General features: G+C 37.5%; 1 protein-coding gene across 4 annotated transcripts in view; it reads left to right on the top strand.

The window, feature by feature from the left end:
• Window positions 1-21,110, top strand: part of TMCC1 (transmembrane and coiled-coil domain family 1) — a 241,320-nt gene that overhangs the window by 61,760 nt on the left and 158,450 nt on the right. For 2 of the 4 annotated variants that reach the window (XM_035702800.2, XM_049098550.1), the window contains exons 2-3: window positions 2,098-2,153; window positions 5,833-6,522. In XM_035702800.2, the coding sequence (XP_035558693.1) occupies window positions 5,956-6,522 (567 nt within the window). In that variant the 5' untranslated portion in view covers window positions 2,098-2,153; window positions 5,833-5,955. The remainder of the gene's footprint in view (window positions 1-2,097; window positions 2,154-5,832; window positions 6,523-21,110) is intronic. The other 2 variants (XM_025449249.3, XM_049098551.1) reach the window with 1 other exon arrangement.

Below are 21,110 nucleotides of genomic sequence, written 5' to 3' on the forward strand. Positions count from 1 at the left end.
GATTCTATACCTATAAGTGCTTTTTTGCATTAGAGTCTACTTTGAGTACTATTAATATGGCTAGAGAGGCTTTCCTTTTCTGTATGACCTTTTTATACTTTTCATTTAAAAAAATTTTTTATTATTTATTTATTCATGAGAGACAGAGAGAGAGAGAGAGAGGCAGGCAAAGACAGGCAGAGGGAGAATCAGGCTCCATGCAGGGAGTCTGATGTGGAACTTGATCCCGGGACTCCAGAATCATGCCCTGGACCGAAGACAGATGCTAAACCACTGAACCACCCAGGGATCCCCCCTATACTTTTCATTTTTAACTGTTTTCTATCTTTGTATTTTAGGTGTGATTCTTGTGAACACTGTAATAGTTGAATCTTGTTTTTTATTAATGTAATTATTTTTGTCTTTTGATCTGATTACATTAGTATAATTCCTGAAATATTTGGGTTTACATTTGACCTCTTCCATTTTGCTTTTTATTTTTATTTTTTAAAAGATTTTATTTATTTATTCATGACAGAGAGAGAGAGAGGGAGAGAGGGAGGGAGGGAGAGAGAGAGGCAGAGACACAGGCAGAGGGAGAAGCAGGCTCCATTCAGGAAGCCGGAAGTGGGACTTGATCCCAGGACCTAGGGATCATGCCCTGAGCCAAAGGCAGACGCTCAACCGCTGAGCCACCTAGGCGTCCCACGTTTTGCTTTTTATATGTTATACTTGTTCTGTGATCTTTTCTGTCTTTTTTTTTTTTTTTTTACATTCATTTGGGCATTTTAATTTTGTATTTTCTTTCTTTGTATTTTCTTTGGTATTGCTATTTAATTAATGTAGTAATTATACTATTTCAAAAATGTTTACCCTAGAGAACATATATTTTCTTCTTTTTTAAAAAATGTTTAGGGGATCCCTGGGTGGCCCAGCGGTTTGGCGCCTGCCCTTTGGCCCAGGGCGCGATCCTGGAGACCCGGGATCAAATCCCACGTCAGGCTCCCGGTGCATGGAGCCTGCTTCTCCCTCTGCCTATGTCTCTGCCTTTCTCTCTCTCTGTATGTGACTATCATAAAAAAAAAAGTTTAGTTTTTTAATATATAATAATAGTCATAAAGTACAAAATTCAAAAGGTACAAAAGATTATGTGATAGGAAGTCCTCTCTCACATTTACCCACCAGCCACTCCATGCTTTGGCTGCCTCAGGAATCCCTATCCATCAGTATGGTCATCTGGCCTCTTTACTGGCTCCCAAACATACTGTGTTTACTGCTCTTCTAGCTGGGAGTCTTGCCCATATCTTCCTGCTTATTTATTCCTGTTTTTGTCCTTCAAAGCTCATCGAAAGCCTCTTTCTCTTTCATGAAGCTTTCCAGAACAAATTTAATCTTAACTGATCTTCTAATGGTAATTGCGGTTTTTCTCACACATTTTTAGCTTAATGATACTGTTTTGTGATATTTTCCTTAAGTTTTAAGTATGTAAATCTTACTTTCTGTCTCAGATTGTGAGTTCCTTGAGGGCAGGATAATATGCTTTCATTTGGTCTGTGTAATGCTGGGCACATAGCAGATACCCCCAAATACTTATCTAATTAACTTGGCTCTCTGCTAATGGCTGTCAGAAGATTGTTTTTCACAAAATTTTCAACTTTTGTGCCTCATGATTCTCAATTGTACATGGTAGATACAGTTTTTAGAGTTAGTTTTGAATGCAAAATTGCAGACAAAGAATTGCAAACTACTTGAAAAATTTGCTCATTAAATTGTGTTTTTTAGTACTTGTTTTGTATTTCATGTTATTTGAAGATTAGAATTAATAGCCCTTCCTAATTCAGTATTGTAGTGTAAAAATACTCATTGCTACTTATGACATGTATACTTTCTTAAGTACTAACAAATTAACTCTTTTTTCCAAAATATCTTCTTTGTTGATTACATTTTTGAAAAATTAGAAAATACTGAAAATACTAGGAAAAATTACTGCTGTCATTGAGAGATTAATGTTAACATTTTATTATGTATATGTAAGCTCAGTTTTTTCTGTATAAATATAATAATTAACCTCTCCCCTCTGAGTTTTTCTCTTCATAATTGTTAATGTTTGCTTTTCAGCTTGTCCTAAAAGGATTCCTGTATACCTTAGAAGTACTTGAGGAAGAGTGATAAAGGCAAGTATATAATTCTTTATGGTTAGTGAAATAACTTGTTTCATAGCCAAACCAAAAAGCTTTGGTCACCATATCTATTATACCCCCTTCCCCACAAAATTAAGAAAAAAGAAAAAGAATTTGTATATAATTTGAATGGTTTTCCAGAGCACTCTCCTATATATTTGCCAGACTTTTAAAACATAACTTTTAAATTTCTGATACTCAGAATAGCTTGTTTCTTGAATGTGAAGTAATGGTGTAATATGTCTTTGGTGAAACTTTTGTAGGAAAATTGTTAAAATTTTTGAGAATTTAGCAAAGTTCTCTGCAGTGCCTGGTCTGTAAGTAGTTACTTCTTCCTTCTCTTTTCCCTACTTTGTATTCTTTCCCCTTGTCTCCCTTTTCCCCCGTACCTTTTTGCTCCCCTTTTTCTTTCTCTACTTTTTCTGGTTTACTTATAAGAACTTTACTTTTCAGAGAAACTGAGTGAATAAAAGAGAAGTCAACTTTTCTTTCCTATAAAAGCATACTTTGTGGTTGAACTTGTTTGTGTTAAACCAGGTATCTCCATATATTATTTTGAGAGTTTTATAAACTGAGCAGCTGTTACTCATTTGAATTTGCTATCTTATAGAAGAAGATAGGGGAGTCCTAAAAAACTTTAACATTACTGAATTCATTTAGTGCTTGCATTCTTACTGTCAACAATTTTATATTTAGTTATTATATCATTAATGTCTTTGGTATTGCTATCTTTGGCACAGTATTTTACCTTCCTTAATATTTTTTTTGGTGTATATTGAAAAATAACCTTAAAGATTTTCTGTTGGCATACAGAAAATATTAGCAAGCTTCAAAATTTTGACTATATTTATTGTATTGATAGCACAGTAATAAAGCAGATGATAGCTGTAAGTATAAGTACTAGTACATTGTAGTGCAGCAGGTTGTTTTTCAAAATTCTTACAACTTGATGTTTAAAGCTCAACTTAGTTTTCTTTAGGATTCCATGCTAAGTAAGCTTCTGCTATAGTTAGTATGATTAAGGAATGTCTTGCCTTTAGAAATCCCAGAATTCATTACTGTTCTAGTATATAACCTTTGCAACTGTATAGATGGCCTGTGTAAGTTTGGGCTTGACACCCTATTTCTAGTTTTTTTTTAAAGGAATGCTAGCATTTTTGTCTGTAATAATCATTTCCAGTTATTTGAAAATAAAAATCATGCACAAATGCTAGTGAAACCTCAAATGAAGTTACTAATTATTAGAATGTACTGTTTTCCTTTTTTTAAAAATAAGAAGCGGATGGCCACTTGATTAGTTTATAACACTGCCCAAATAAACAAGTTTACAGATAATATCTTTATATACAAGACAAGTAGGTCATTTGGTTTTCCACCTAACCTTGACACCATTCTTTTGATCATGGTATCTTTTAACTCTCATGGAAGAATTTATTTTATATTTTTTGATTCCAAAAACAAAAAAAGTCATTTGTATTATTTAGCTAATACAGTGCAAAAAAAGAAAAAGAGTAAATTGCTTCCTTATTATAAGTCTGCTGCTTTCATATCCTTCCATCTTCTTAGGGTCTAAATTGTCCAGTACAAGAAGAGATTAGTTACTGTATTATCTTGGTTACATAGCTCTTATTCTCTGAGGAACTCAATGCTTTGCAGAGTGGAAATAATTCAAAAACTATTAGTCTGCTCTACAAATTCATGAGGGAAGGTGAGTATAATTAAATACATGTACTATTGGCAACATAGTACCCTCAAGGAGCCCCAGAAAACTCAGTAAAGGCCAAGACAGTCATTAACCTAACAAGGATTAAGGGATTCTTTCTTGGCTCCCTTAATGGGAAGAAGAAAGAACAAAAGCAGTGCACAATCAGGACAAGGGTAAGAAGCCCCAGTGGTATGGCAGGATTTTAGCATGGCCACAAAGAATTTGAGTGAAAGGCCTTGAAATTTCCCATTGTCATGACTGCTACTCACTTGCCTAGTTTTGGAGCAAAGGATTTTGTGGTATGTAGAAAGTAGGAAGGTACTGGTGAGAGATAAATGTCTTTGTCTTTGATGATGTTTATGCTCCTGAATCATGAAGAGGTCAGAGGGTGGGGAAATAGCCATGAAAAAATATGGACAGTAGAGCCACAATGACAGTACCATATGCATGGTAAGAAGGTCTTCTGAGAGTAGTTACAATGAAGAAGACTCAAGCAGGTTTGCATGCCCATCCCTCTGAACTCCAGCAGCCGTGAATTCACAGTGAACTCATATCCAGCTAATTTATGCCTTTTAGATTGCTGCCTGGTAGCAGGAAATCTCCATATCCCCAGAACATGACTTCCAGAGGGCCTCTTTGGTAGTGACTTAGGCTGTTCAAACAAAGTACTTGGTAGAGTGTAGGGAGTTTTAAAGCTCATTGAACAAATGTTGAGGGAAAATAAGGAAATAACCTCCTACACCATATTTTGTCCCCTCTAGCAGGTTCTGTGCATTAATACAAATTTATATATTTGCAAAAACTCAATACAAAAATACTACCTATTTCTTTCCATTAAGAAAAATCTCTTCCCTACCATCTTCCGCTCTTGTTTTTTTGCATGTGATTTCCATAACCATGGCAGTTGTGCTGACTTTATATCTCTTAGTTTCAGCTTCCTTTTAATTTCCTTCATTTAATATTGGTGTGTGGTTGCATTTTTATCCTTTCTTTTTCTTTACTTTCTCATCATATCCAGTTACTTTGTTACTTCTTTGCTTTTGAATTTATGTGGGTATGTGGGAGCTTCTGTCAGAGATGACACTATTCAGAGAAAGAGATTTCTTTGAATCTCTTTTCTTTTTTTGCAGGGTAGGGTGGGGGTGGAGACTGACTCCAGCTGTCCAACACTTGTCCATTTGAGATGTAAACTATCTTGCTTCGTGTTCCCCACTTCTGGAGCGGCTCTGAATCTCTCTTCTTGATAGCTGGTACTGAGCAAAGCTCTAGTCTCTCTGAAGATAGATTCTGTCTGTATCATTTGCTCATATGGTGCCAGACAGTCATTTGTGCTTCAGAGAATTCAGCTTACAAGATTTCTATTTCCATTTTCTTCTCAGTAGAGCAAATGTATCACCTCTATTTACCAGTGAACCTGGTGAATATGAATGGTAACAAGAAATTCCTCTTTTCATTAAAATCTACATACAGTTAGATTGGGATATCCACTTCTCACTTTTATTCTTTGAATTTACTTTGCTGAGTTTCAGCGTATGGACAATTAACTGTGTTTATGAGTTAAGAGGAATTAAATTGCCCAATTATACTATGCATATTGAATGGTCTGTTCCCTCCTGATTTCCTGAGTAATGGCTGTTCTGTCAATGTTATGGTTTCCATTCCAAGATGACTCCTTTAATATCCAATTCTTCATATAATGAAATTTGTAGGGATTTTTTTTAATGTTGCTGTCTTCATTTGCTGTGTACTTGTTTTCTGAGCTTTTTCTCCTATTCTAGAAAATAATCATTACCCACTATCTAGAAAACTGTCTTTTAATCTTCTGATTAAAGATTGCATAATGATAGTGCCTATTTGTTTGGCTCGTGGCATGCTTTCTTTAACACTGGAGATTTTGCATGAATGTATAATAAGAGGCTCTTTTCTTTTCTTTTCTTTCCTTTTTTTTTTTTTTTTAACATTAGATAGGCATGAAGCCTCCGTCTCACAGCTGCATGTGTAGTTACTGTTGAAGCAAATGCCTACCTAATTTGACAGTCTTGGTGTGTTTAAAAGTTTTTGAGTTTGCAAATAAGCGTATTAAGTCTACTAATGGAGCCTTCGGGCAGTGAACAGTTATATGAGGACCCTGATCCTGGAGGCAAATCCCAAGATGCAGAGGCCAGAAAGCAGACAGAATCAGAACAAAAGTTGTCTAAAATGACCCACAATGCTTTGGAGAACATTAATGTGATTGGCCAAGGCTTGAAGCATCTCTTCCAGCACCAGCGCAGGAGGTCATCAGTGTCTCCACACGATGTGCAACAAATTCAGGCAGATCCAGAACCTGAAATGGATCTGGAAAGCCAGAACGCATGTGCTGAGATTGATGGTGTCCCCACCCACCCCACAGCTCTGAATCGTGTCCTGCAGCAGATCCGAGTACCACCCAAGATGAAGAGAGGGACGAGCTTACATAGTAGGCGGGGCAAACCAGAGGCCCCAAAGGGAAGTCCCCAAATCAACAGGAAATCTGGCCAGGAGATGGCAACTGTTATGCAGTCGGGCCGACCCAGGTCTTCATCCACAACTGATGCTCCAACCAGCTCTGCTATGATGGAAATAGCTTGTGCTGCTGCTGCTGCATGTCTACCAGGGGATGAGGCAACTGCAGAGCGGGTAGGTCTGCTAGATTTCCTTTTTCTGCTAACTTACTGTTCTTTTTAGCTAGAACTCTCCACAGTTCTATTTGGTAACTGAAAAGAGGTATTTCAGCAAGTACCTCAAAGTTGTGGTAAAAAAAATAGTTTTATTTTGTTTTGTTTTGTTTTTCATTAAATGAGATGAATAATATTCATTCTAGCTAATGAGTGGATGCTTATATTCCTATTTGCTTCCTAACATATTGCTATATTTTATTTTACCCTTTTTAAAACCTTCATGTGTTTTTTATGTGTTAAAAAAAGGCTCAGTTCTATGGCAGAGGAGCAGAGATGCTTTGTTCTTATTTTGGTTTTGCGCACAAATTGACTTTTTAAAAATGATTTTTTAAAAGATTTTATTTATTTATTCATGAGAGACACAGAAAAAGAGGCAGAAACACAGGAAGAGGGAGAAGCAGGCTCCATGCAGAGAGCCCAATGTGGGACTCAATCCCCAGACTCCAGGATTATGCTCTGGGCTGAAGGGAGGCGCTCAACTGCTGAGCCACCCAGGTGTCCCTTGACTTTCTTACATTAATGAAGGCAAGAAAATTCTAGAATCTGGGTTTTTCTGTGCTTAGCATGGAATATACTAAATTTATTATAATTTTCATATACTGTACCATGTCATTGGCATTTAATATACATTTCGCATTCTGTAGTAGAGCATATACATTATGATTTACTCTTTATTTTTAAAGATTTTATTTATTTATTCGTGAGAGAGGCAGAGACATAGGTAGAGGGAGAAGGAGGCTCCCCTCAAGGAGCCTGATGTGGGACTTGATCCCAGGACCCTGGAACCATGCCCTGAGCCGAAGGCAGACACTCAACCACTGAGCCAGCCAGGAATCCCTCTTTTTATTTTTTTTAAAGATTTGTTTTCTTTTTTGAGAGAGAGAATGAGTGCATGAATGGCGGGAGGGGGCAGATGGAAAGGGAGAGAGATAAGCAGACTCTGCACTCAACGTGGGGCTTGATCTTGTGACCCTGAGATCAGGATGTGAGCTGAAACCAAGAGTTGGACACTCAACTGACTGACTAAGCCACCCAGGTGCCCCTATTATTTACTTTTTTTTTTTTTTAAGATTTTATTTATTTGAGAGAGAGCATGAGCAGGGGGAGGGGCAGAGGGTGAGGGAGAGAGAAGCAGATTGCCTGCTGAGTAGGGAGCCAGATGTGGGGCTCAATCCCAGGACCTTGAGATCAGGACCTTGAGATCATGACCTGAGCCAAAGGCAGACACTTAACCTACTGAGCCACCCTGGTGCCCCTAATTTACTCTTAATAAACAGGTTTTTTAGGTTGGATGGGACAACTAGGCTTAACAAATATAGGGGAAACTCTCTTCATATAACTTTCATTTCCATGTCTTAATTAAGGTTAGTTGAGGCAAATAGGAGAAATAGTTCTGCTAGGGTTTGAAAACTTAGGTACGTGTAGCCAGGCAGGTAGTGACAGTGAGTGAACTCATGTTATGTGATTTGGACAAACTGAAGAGTACAGGTCCTGTCTAAAGGGGCAGTCTCTTCGTAGCTGCTTATTGTGATTTAGGACTATGAGCCTAGTCTTGCCAGGCCTTCTTATTTTTCAAGAGAAACTTGAAAGCTAGCTTAGTAATCTCTTGATTTTAGATATTATGGAAGCCAAACAGAACACATTTGTTGGCCAAGACTGCCCTGTAAGTTACCATCGTGCTGCCTTTTGGCTTTACATTTATGTATTCCATAAAGTTTTGATGATTAGTTCATCTCTTTCATTCTGTGTCTGCTTCTGGCAGAGGTAAGTTTATTTTACTGGATATTTATTTAGTCTGGAAATCCAAATATTGAATCTAGTACCTTTAAACCTCTCCTATCTGAGTGGGACATAAAAACAAGCAAACAAGTAATAGACAGTAAATCACTTCAAGAAGTTAAGCTTGTCTGGTTGCCATATCCACAGAATCAGATAGAATAATGATTCAGATCATTAAAATTAAAGGTACAAATGAGAAAAATTAATATATATTTATGTGCATAATAGTTATCTTTGTAATAAAAAAGATATTTGGTCATTGTTAAAGGACAAAAATGTTGACAATAGAAACTAACAGTGCAACTATATAATTCACATTAATCTGTACCAGACAGCACTAAGACATTTTTTTTTAAGATTTATTTATTTATTTTAGAGAGAGCAAGCATGCGCATGCATGCTGGAGAGAGTCTTAAGCAGACTCCATGCTGAGCCAAAACCAAGAGTCAGATGCTTATCTCATTGGACCACCCTGGCATCCCTAAGAAATTTTTTTACTAGTGATTCTGGGATTACAGACTTCTGTGTTTAAAAAAAAATTGTAAGTAAAGCATATGTATACATTTATATTGTTTTGAAAAACCTTCATAGAGGGGTGCCTGGGTGGCTCAGTATGTTAAATGTCTGCCTTAAGCTCAGGTTGTGACTCCAGGGTCCTGGGATTGAGCCCTGGGTCCAGCTCCCTGCTCAGTGTGGAGTCTGCTTATTCCTCTCCCTCTTTTGTTCCTGTTCCATTCCACCACCCCCAGCTTGTATTTTCTCTCTTCAGCTCTGAAATAAAAAATTTTTTTTTAAATTTCATTGAGAGCCAAGGGAGAACATTTTTAAAAATTGTTTAATACGTGTATTTACAGAAAACCCCACAAATTTCATTTTGTTTTTTTATTTTAATTCCAGTGTAGTTAACATACAGTGTTATATCATTTTCAGGTGTACAATATAGTGATTCAGCAATTCTATATATTAGTGCTAATATATTAGTGCAATTCTATATTCTATATATTAGGGTAAATGTACCCTTAATCCCCTTCACTTGTTTAACCCATATCCACCCACTTCCCCTCTGGTAACCACCTGTTTGTCCTCTATAGTTAAGCGTCTGGGTTTTTTTTCCTCTTTGTTTTGTTTCTGAAATTCCACATGAGTCAAATGATTTATTATTTGCCTTTCTCTTATTTTGCTCAGCATTGTACTCTAGATCAGTCCATGTTGTTGCATATGACAAGATTTCATTCTTTTTTTATGACTAATACTCCATAATTATATCTTCTTTATATATACCATATCTTTTTATTCATCTGTCAGTGGTCACTTGGGCTGCTTCCATAACTTGGCTATTGTAAATAATGCTGCAGTAAACATAGGGGTGCATATTTGTTTTCAAATTAGTGTTTTTGTATTCTTTGGGTAAATACTCATTAGTGCAATTACTGGATCATCCTCTGGTCGTTCTATTTTTAATTACTTTAACTTAACCAAGGCCTTAAATTTTAAAAATATAAGTCTACTGAATGGATATCTATACCTTTCTTGTGCTCTTTGCATGGATTATAATTTCTAGTTTAAAAATTTTTATATAGTGGAATGATAACCTGGTGATAATTTGTGAAGCATCATGGGATAGACTCTTAGATTTTAATAATCTCTTGAAAGGCCTTACCCACTTTAAATTCATTTCTAAAAAAGCAGTATGCTTTTGAGACTTTCTAAAGAACCTTAGTTTTCATAGAAACAACAGCCCTTTGGGCACCTTGGGTAGCTCAGTGGTTGAACATCTGCCTTTGGTTCAGGTCGTGATCCCAGGGTCCTGGGATCGAGTCCCGCATTGGGCTCCCCACAGGGAGCCTGCTTCTCCCTCTGCCAATGTCTCTGTCTCTCTCTGTCTCTCATGAATAAATAAAAGCTTAAAAAAAAAAAAGGAAGCAACAGCCCTTTTAATGCACATATCTGATTGGTTTTAATTAAACTATTTAATTATAATGAATATAACTAACAAACTGATGTGGAACTGTACCAGCCATGAACATTGAATATCTTTCAGAGAAAATGGAAAGCTTAAGAATGAAGATTAGTCTGGAGAGCTTCTACTTTGTTGTATCTTAGTCTGAAAGAGTGATTGTTTCAAATTCTAAATACTGGCTTCTCTATATTTGTATCTTTTTTTTAACTCCAATGTCTGAGGATGAAATATTTTAATTGTTTAAGTACACTGATATTTGTTTAAGTACACTGATATTTTTCTCCCTTATTACTAACATTTTTATAGACTTGCATGTACACGTACCTGTGTATAAACCTAACCCTAAGACAAATGTTGAGTTGATTTTCAAATGTATCCATTGTGTTCAAAAGCTACCCGCTTCTGCCTTAGCCATCTGCCACATAAAGTGAGTTTTCAAAATAGGTTTTTGGACTTTAAGCTTGATTTCTTTTTTATTTTATTTTTATTTTTTAAAGATTTTATGTATTTATTCATGAGAGACACAAAGAAAGGCACAAAGAAAGGCAGAGACACAGGCAGAGGGAGGAGAAGCAGCCTCCATGCAGGGAACCTGTTGTGGGACTCGATACCAGGACTCCGGGATCAGGCCCTGAGCCAAAGGTAGATCCTCAACTGCTAAGCCACCTAGGTGTCCCAAAATTTCTTTTTTAAAATCAGATTTGACAAGTATATATTTGTGCCTATATGTACAAAGCATGGCTTGACTTCATGGTGGAAATGGGACCTGGTTGGAGCAGTCATGATATGTTGAACATATCAGTATCTGAATGATAAGTGTACAGACAAGTTGAGAAGATGGAAGATACTTTTGGTTTGAAGTGAATAGAAAGCTTAGAGTAGGAGGGGGAGCTGGGTGCTTTGATTTGGGTCTTATAGGAGAAAAAGGATTTAGATATGTGAGTATGTGAGGGTAGAAGAAAGGGTTATTTCAGAAAGGGGAATGAGCAAGGAAAATAGAATTTATTGGCCAGATAGTTAATAGAGTGGTCAAAGAAACATGCATGTCGGCTGCCTCGGGTCCTTTTTGGAATCAGAATATACACTTGTCTCGTTTTTGTCTCACATCATCTATTCAACATATTTTACTAAACTTCTGAGTGTCTGTTATATGCAAGATATTCTAATATAAATGCTGTGGTGGACAATAGGTACATAGCACTTGTTCCCAATCTCTTACGATTTTTAGAACTTGCAGGAAAGAGAATATGTACAGATAGAAGAGAAAGTAATTTATGAATTTTTTAAAAAAGATTTTATTTATTTATGTGTGTGTGTGTATGTGAGAGAGAGAGAGAGAGAAGAAAAAAACACTCCTCCAGGGGGGAGATGCAGAGGGAGAAGCGGGCTCCCTGCTCAGCACTGCCCAGCTTGATCCTAGGACCCTGGGATCATGACCTGAGCAGAAGGCAGACACTTAACTGAGCCATCCAGGTGTCCCAATAATTTATGAATTTTAATAAAGCGCTTTAACATAAATGATCTCACTTGGTCTTCTTAGTAATTCTATGAAATGGTAATGAAGGTCCTTATTAATTCACAAACTAGGAAGCATAAGTGATTTCAGGGGTCACACAACTTGTAAGTAAGGAATTTAGCTTTTGATTTCTGTAGGCTAGTTTTCTTTCTGTAACACTCTACTGCTTCCACAATATAATACAAGGTAAAATGTGTTATATGCCACAAGCAATATAAAAACATGTGTTTAGGGAAAGAGTAATTAATTATGTCCGATGGAATCTGGGAAAGCTTTGAAGGAAGGGCTTAGGATGTTAGTATGGGTAATGGGGAGTAAGGATCTCCTCTAAGTTAAAGACTCTGGGGGGGCAGCCCCTGTGGTGCAGCGGTTTAGCGCCACCTGCAGCCTGAGGTGTGATCCTGGAGACCCAGGATCAAGTCCCACGTCGGGTTCCCTGCATGGAGCCTGCTTCTCCCTCTGCTTGTGTCTCTGCCTCTCTCTCTCTCTCTCTCTCTCTCTCTCTCTCTCTCTCTGTGTCTCTATGAATAAATAAATAAAATCTTAAAAAAAAACAACAAAACTCTGGGGAATAAAACAACTTAGTGTTTCCTTAGTAAATGTACACTCTTTGAGGGTATATTATGGACTTGAATGATAAGGCCTGTGACATTTTGGCTGATGTGTTGAGAGAAGGCCTACAACTGTCCACAGGCCTTGTAAGAGGTGCCATGTCTAGCTTTGATATCCCTCCCAACATCTAGTAGGACAACATTTTGTATACACATATCTCATGCAGAAATAGCATTTCAGGGTATTTTTTTGAATAATGAACAAATCCTCTTCTCTGTATCTTTTTTTTTTTTTTTAAGATTTATTTATTTATTTATGGTAGAAAGGCAAGACACAGGCAGAGGGAGAAGCAAGCCCCATGCTGGGAGCCCGACGCGGGACTCGATCCTGGGACTCCAGGATCGCGCCCTGGGCCAAAGGCAGGCGCCAAACTGCTGAGCCACCCAGGGATCCCCTCTCTTCCCTGTATCTTAAGTGTTGTGTCCTTTGGAGTTTTAACCATAGCCATACCACTCTTTTCACTTCTGTGAACTTAAATGCTGTCATACTTTCAGCCTCCAACAAATATTGGTCTCCAACTGGACCAGTCCTGTGATGTTCAGAATTAGTTCTCTCACTGCCTCTTGGTTATCTGCATAGGTAATTCAAACACGTCATTTCCAAATTTAAATTAATCATTATCTCTCATAACTTTTCAATCTTCTAGTATGTTTTCTTTGTTGTTTCCAAATTTGTGTGACTACAGAAGATATCATTTAGGACACTAGTTATAAATACAATTTTTATGTGCCACTCCCAGGATTTCTAAGTTAGAAGAAAACTTTTAATCAAGGCCCCACATGATTTTAGTGCAGTCAGCCCATGAGTTTGATGGTTACTAGATATGACTTTCTGAAGCCACTAGTCACCCATGTTGGCAACCTTAAAGAGTTATTCTGATCTCTTTCACCCCTCAATCACACAGTCCCCAAATTTGTGCCCTAGTTTGGGCCTCCATCCATCTCCTTGCCCTTTCAGATCCTTTGTCCACACTGCATGTAGCTTGTGAGAGCTATCTAAAGCACAAAGCAAATGATGCCATTTCCACTGCTAAAAAACCCTTCACTGGGTCCACTATTATGTGAGGAGTAAAGAAAGTTCGTTAAAAAGTCATGCAAGGCTTTCCGCAATTTAGCCCGTGTGGACTTCTTTACCTTATGTCATTACTGCCTCATACAGAACTTAGCACTTGTTTCCCGCACTTTTTATTCTTCCTGTAAAGTTTTCGTATTTCCATATTACGGCTTATGCTTTTAGTCATTCATTCAGCAAATATATATTACCTGATACATGCTAGGCACTGCAGATATTATGTGATATGATGTGATGTGATTCTTGCTCTCATGGAGTTTATAATCAGATGGGGACACGTAAAACATAAAATTTTCAACTGTGGCAAATGCTACTGGAGCTGATATCATAAGGACATTTGACCTAGTTAAGGAAGTCAGGGTATGACTTTGCTGAGGAAGTGAAAGAGATTGAAAGGATAAACAGGTTTATCTGAATGAGGTAGTCGAGCTGCAAGTACAAAGGTCCTAAGAAGGGGGAGGTTTGCTGAGTACGAAGGATAGAATGGCAGGTGTATATACTTGGCAAGTGTGCATGCATTCAGGTGCATACTGGTTAAGACTGGAGAGATAGGTGCAGTTCATATAGAGGTCTGCAGACAATTTTTTTTTATCTTTATTTATTTATGATAGTCACACACAGAGAGAGAGAGAGGCAGAGACATAGGCAGAGGGAGAAGCAGGCTCCATGCACCGGGAACCCGACGTGGGATTCGATCCCGGGTCTCCAGGATCGCGCCCTGGGCCAAAGGCAGGCGCTAAACCACTGCGCCACCCAGGGATCCCTCTGCAGACAATGTTAAGCAGTTTTTCTTCACCTAAGAATGATGGTAACATCAAAAATTTTTAAGCAAGGCTTGGGGGAGTGGAGTGCAATGTCAACTTTGTGATTACAGACTATCATTACGTTTATAGCATGGAGAGTAGGTTGGAGTAGGTTTAGATAGAACGTAGATAGATGAGCCAGCAGGCTATTATAGCAGTCCAAGTGAAAGAGAACAGTAGTTTAGACCCTGAGATCATGACCTGAACCGAAGGCAGACACTTAACCACCTGAGCCACCCAGGCGCCCCTATCCGACTTCTTTTTTAAAGAATCACTCTGGCTGCCATGTGAGTAGACTGCAGGGAGTCTAGGGTGAAAGGAGAATGGTTAGGAGTCTGTTGTAGAATTTAGGCGAGAAATGATGATGGCTGAAACCAGGGTCTTAGCACCCTTAAATAGAACAGTGAAGTCAAAGCAAGAGAATAACAATGATCAGTTTGAAGGTCTGGAATAGGATTTCCCTAGAAGGAAAGGAGAGTTGATTAGCAAGAGAGGAGTTCTCTGTGAAGAAAGGAATAATGAGCCTTGATGTAAATCTTATGCAAGAACATAAAACATCTTAGAAAAACTATTAAGTTACTACAATAGAAGAAGACCCAATGAAAGAATAATAACTTAAGATGGCTATTGAATGTGTGTTTTAATGACTGTATGCTAGAGATAGGCCGTGTTTTGAACAGTGGGAAGATTCATAGTGGTCCTGAAGTCAAGTATACATTTTATGGTATAAATTTAGATTATTTAAGTAAATGCTTTGAAATTTCAATGTATTATATAAATGTGCCTCCATATTAGGATACTATTAATGTTTAAAAATAAAGTGATAACATCAAGGGAAGAAATGAACAGAATTAGGGGAGAAAGGTAGCCTTCAGATTCAAAATAGATCTTTAGTTTGGTTCCATCAGGTTTTACATATAATCATTGTTTCATGGTGAGTCAAACTTTGAAACCCTCAGATTACTTGTAAGATTATTCAGTCAGATTTTATACTTCATCCTCAAATTGAAGAGTGGAAAATAATTATCACATTAAAGTTTGCTTGATTATAATGGAAAACAGTTTAAAAAGGAAAAAGCTTCTGTCCTGAATTTGTCATATACTAGCTGAGTGATTTTATTTTATCTTATTTAGGGGGGAGGGGGCGGAATTAGGTTTATTTATTTATTTATTTATATTTTTAAATTGGAGTTCCATTTGCCAAGATATAGCATAACACCCAGTGCTCATCCCATCAAGTGCCCCCCTCAGTGCCTGCCACCCAGTCACCCATCCCCCGACCTACCTCCCGTTCCACTACCCCTTGTTCGTTTCCCAGAGTTAGGAGTCTCCCATGTTTTGTCACCCTCTCTGATATTTCCCACTCATTTTCTCTCCTTTCCCTTATAATCCCCCTCACTATTTTTTATATTCCCCGAATGAATGAGACCATATAATGTTTGTCCTTCTCCAATTGACTTACTTCACTCAGCATAATACCCTCTAGTTCTACCCACATTGAAGCAAATGGTGGGTATTTGTCATTTCTAATAGTTGAGTAATATTCCATTGTATATATTAGCTGAGTGATTTTAAACAAGCCTGTTACTTAACTCTGAATTTTAGTGCTCTTGCCAACATTGTTCTTTGAATCTATGAAAAGTTGTACAGATGAAAGTGCAAACCTAGGTGAGTGCACCAAAAGCTACCATGGTGATGTGTTAGTTTATGTGCTCTTCTTTTATATCTATTATTAAAACACTGTGGGATCAGAAATATATTTTTCTACTGTTTGTTTTTCATGCATTTGCTCAGTAAATGTTTGAGTATTTGACCTAACATTGTTTTTTGATCAGTGCTCTACAAACTTTCTGTAAGTAGTGATAGTAAGTATTTTTGACCATCTGGTCTCTCTCTCACAACTATTCAGCCCTGCATTGTAGCATGAAAGCAGCCACCCATAATATGTAAATGCATACCTGGATTTGGCTGTGGTAGACAGTATCTGGGCTATGGCCCATACTTTGTCCGTTCCTGTTTTAGGTGCTGAGAATAAGCTGGGGTCCCTGGTCAGCTCAGTGGTTGAGCATCTGCCCTTGGCTCAGGTTGTGATCCCAGGGTCCTGGGATCGAGTCTCACATTGGGCTCCCCACAGGGAGCCTGCTTCTCCCTCTGCCTATGTATCTGCCTCTCTTTCCCTGTCTCTCATAAATAAATAAATGAAATCTTTTTTTTTTAAAGACACTGTGAATAAATGAGTGAATAAAACAAAACAAAAAAGGTAAGTAAAATAGTAAATAAAATAGTTATCTCCTAAAAAAAACAAACAAAAAAAAATTAGTTATCTCCTACTTTTCAGAAATTCACATTAAGCTTTTGCTTTTATGAAATACCTATGTTAGTGTTTGTTTTGGCTATCTGAAAAAAAATCTGAAGAGGACTTTTGCTTTTACAAAAAACGGTGAAAAGTGACAATGGCATTCAGTGTTTGTTTTGTAGCGAGCAGTTACAGAGGGTACAGCCTTAGCAGTAAAAGTACTACTCACAAGCTCTTTTCCTGGTAACTACAGTTCAAGCTGTCATAGCTTTGAATTCTGTCTGTGAGCATCTGTGGTTTATCTCAATTTATTTTGTGCATCAGTTACCAAGATGTGTCCTAGAGTATCAGAAAAGCCTAAGAGAGGTCACTTTTTGAGTCTGGGGATGATCAAAAAATTTTTTTCATATAAGTTAGTGGTGATTATTTCTTTGCTTTATGCCATTTCACCTTACAGAAATTTTCATATGAATGCTGTATTTTGTATAGTGTGAGAAATCCTTATACAATATGACAGTTGTGAAAGGAGATGAATTCTAAGACAGGAAATTTTAAGTACATTGGTCATTTGCCTTGATATGTGGGCAAAGATCTGAAGGATGGGAAGAAACCAAGAAATAACTGGGGAAAGAGTAGGCGAGGCAGAGGGAAGAGCAAAAGGAAAGGTTCCAAAAGCCTCTACTATAAAGAAATTTTACTGAAATTGGTTTTTCTTGGCATTATTAACAGGAGAGGATGATAGTGCACACCAAGGCCTTAAGTCATAACCTTGTCTATAAATGCCAGATAGGTGAGGAAAAATACTTGGAACAGTTACTAGTAAGAATTTGATTTATGTGTATTAAATTTATATTGTATGGTTTAAATGTTAATGCTTTTCACATTGTTAAAAATTCAGCTGAGTAAAATGTAAAGATCTTACTGGCTTTATTCAACAATTCATAAATGGGACAGCATCCGTTATAGCAAATTAAGGAGCTCTGAAGAGCTGTACAAAGGGAAAGATTTTTATAGACAGAAAGGGCCAGAAACAGGAAAGTTGTACTAGGCAAAGCAAAACAAACAAACCAAAAAACAGATTGATATTATGTTACTGTCCCCACAGTGCATCTCAGGGGTAATGAGGCAGATTACCTAATACTGATCAGGTAATTTGTTGGTTTAAGAGTATCTTTCTGGGAGAGGCGAAACTATAATTAGATTCTTGGTAAACATGGGGCTTAGTATGTAAGTGACTCCATTTTGAGCCAGTTACCTTGTTTTTAACAAACTTGGATACTTATATGTAGCTTTATTTATTTATTTATTTTTATTTTTATTATTTTTTAAAAGATTTTATTTATTTATTCATGAGAGACACAGAGGGAGAGAGGCAGAGATATAGGCAGAGGGAGAAGCAGGCTCTATGCAGAGAGCCCGATGTGGGACTCGATCCCAGAACTCCAGGATCACACCCTGGGCCAAAGGCAGGTGCCAAACTGCTGAGCCACCCAGGGATCCCTATTTTTTTATTTTTATTTTTATTTTTATTTATTTATTTTTTTGTTTTTGTTTTCCTATTTTTTTATTTTTAAAGATTTTATTTATTTGACTGAGCAAGGGAGCATAGGCAGGGGGAGTGGCAGGCAGAAGAAAAAGCAGGCTTCCAGCTGAGCAGAGACCCTAGGATCATAACCTGAGCCAAAGGCAGCAGCCCAACCAACTGAGCCACCCAGGTGCCCTATATGTAGCTTTTAGAATAGTCATGTCAGTTTACTATTTCTAAGGTATAGTTTCAGGTACCTTTTCTCCCAAAGTGGATTTGTTCACTTTCTTACATTCTATTTATGTACATACATGAATATACATAAATATTTATATTATTCAGACAAATTTCTAAATATGGAGATTGTAGTTGTTTTTTTCATTAAATGGGACATTTATTTATACTAAAGACTTTTTATTCCACCAGTAATTATCCTTAAGTAGCCCTGAGTTGGAGATTAGCACTTTGAGAGATATGAGAGCTACATATAAATTGTATTACAGCCTTATTCTCAAAGACCTTACAGTCTTTGGGGGTGGCAAGATTTACCTAAGTGATAACTTAAGAAGCTGTGTGATGTAGTATAATCAAGCCCAGAAATCAGGGGCCTGCAGTTTTAAATTCTGAGAATGACTTGTTTCTGTTATTAAATATCAAATGTGACTTTAAACAAATTAAATTTCATAGGTTTCATCTTCCTCATTTTTCATATGAGTTTACTAAATAATATTTATTGTCACTTCTAATTTGAAAATGCCACAAATTAAATTTCTACTTCCCAGTCTTTTCCATGGCACACATAGAAAAATGAAATATCTGTTTAGCACAGCAGGGTAAAAGTGATGACATGTTCATAGCCAGGGTAATTGATCCAGTCTCTCTAGGCTCTGCTTGGCTACCTGGAGGTCTGAGGTGATTAGTATTTACAGCATACTTATAACCCATCCTTGTGGTTGAAAGCTTCAATAGAGAGAAAAGTATAAAATCAGATGTTACTGAGTTAAGGGTGGTAGAAGGTCAGAGGAGGGTAAGCCAAGTATGGGGTCATGTTATTGACAGGGGCTTTATAGAGTGTGTGTACTTGGAGGATGTCTTAGGAGGGTGAGGCACAGTAAATATAGATCTTCACCATCTTAAGACAACACAATACCTGCAAATTTCAAGTTTCAAAGTAGCTATGTATGTTCATTTATGACAGAGAGAGCACACATGAACACAGAAGGTGAGGAGGAGAGGGAGAGAGAGAACCCGAAGCAGGCTCCATGCCCAGAGTGGAGCCAGCATGGGGTTTAATCTGAAGACCCTGAGATCATGACCTGTGTTGAAATCAAGAGTTGGATGCTTAACTGACTGAGCCACCCAGGTGCCCTGAGGTGTGCTTTAAAGTTTTTTTTTTTTTTTTTTTTTTTTTGCTTTAAAGTTTTTAATTAAAGTTTTCTCCTTATTGGAGGAAAAAAAAACAAAAACAAAAAAACCAAAACCAAAAACAAAACAAAACAAAAAAAACAGAACAAAACCACAATTGAGTCCCTGGAGGGCTAGGACCATATATTAGTTATCTTTATTTCCTACCTAGAACCTTAGGACTAACTAGTATAAGGACTAGTGAAGGGCAGCCCTGGTGGCGCAGCGGTTTAGCACCGCCTGCAGCCCAGGCTGTGATCCTAGAGACCTGGGATTGAGTCCCACGTCGGGCTCCTTGCATGGAGCCTGCTTCTTACTCTGCCTGTGTCTCTCTCTGTGTGTCTCTCATGAATAAATAAACAACATCTTTAAAAAAAAAAAAGGACTAGTGAAACATTTAGAGGAAGTAATGGGAGAAGTTTGGAAGAGCACATGATTATGTATAACTGATTTTTAAAATTTCTGTTTAAGGGAGAGGGCTTTAGCTTAGCATTAATGAGTGTGAAACTAGTAATTTTCATGATATGATTGGAAATAGGGAGCCCTCCTTATGGAAGTTTTGAAAAGTGGTTTGCATGTTGAAAATGTATTTTTTTATAGTTATGTTCAAGATGGAATAAAATAGGAAAAAACAGCTAAGGTATCAGGGAGCTCAGCTGAGAAGTTTTTGTTATATAGTGTAAGCATCTACCAGCTTATAAAGCAACAGTCAGTTGTTTATTTCTATGGGAAAAGTCCTTTTGAGGGATCCCTGGGTGGCGCAGTGGTTTGGCGCCTGCCTTTGGCCCAGGGCGCGATCCTGGAGACCCGGGATCAAATCCCACATCAGGCTCCCGGTGCATGGAGCCTGCTTCTCCCTCTGCCTATGTCTCTGCCTCTCTCTCTCTCTGTGTGTGTGACTATCATAAATAAATAAATAAATAAAAAATTAAAAAAAAAAAAAAAGGAAAAGTCCTTTTGAATTTCAGTGTTAGAAATGGTTTGTAGATTCCCAGACTGGCCCCAAAATTCCATTCCTCTAAAATCAAGGTAAAATATTATACACTATTTCACAATTACAGTGGTAGCTAAATAGTGAAACAGTACTAGTCAATGCTATTTAAATACTCCTCATTTTGTAAAATAGTAACAATAAATGAGATTTTTTTTGCCATTTTGAGAAAGAGTAAGTTTAATAAAAGGGAAATAGAAGGTAGATGCAAACTTTGAAGCTTATGAAGAGAAAGTTCGAGGTTAGTCATCTTAGTTCTCTATTAAGGTTACTATCACTTCAGAGCTTACTATATCATTTTCCTGCTTTTGGATGAATTTAGAAAAAAAGTGTATTTTTATTAGGCTGCAGTTAGGGAAGTTTTGTGGGTTACTTGCAGTATGGACAGAGAGGAGAATTATTTTGTAATGCCTGACTGGATCTGGAAATCAGAGAAAATAGGAAAGGGAGCAGGCAGGCAGAATGGAAGGGAGAGGTAGGACTACTCTTCCTGGTAATCTCGTCTGTTTGGTGGCTAAGAGCCCAAATGTTGGGATAATTTCACACTGAAAAGGCTGCACCAACTTGATAGAATCATGGTTTCCAGGTCT

Source organism: Canis lupus, chromosome 20 (assembly GCF_003254725.2).
Source record: "Canis lupus dingo isolate Sandy chromosome 20, ASM325472v2, whole genome shotgun sequence".
NCBI classification, from domain to species: Eukaryota; Metazoa; Chordata; class Mammalia; order Carnivora; family Canidae; genus Canis; species Canis lupus.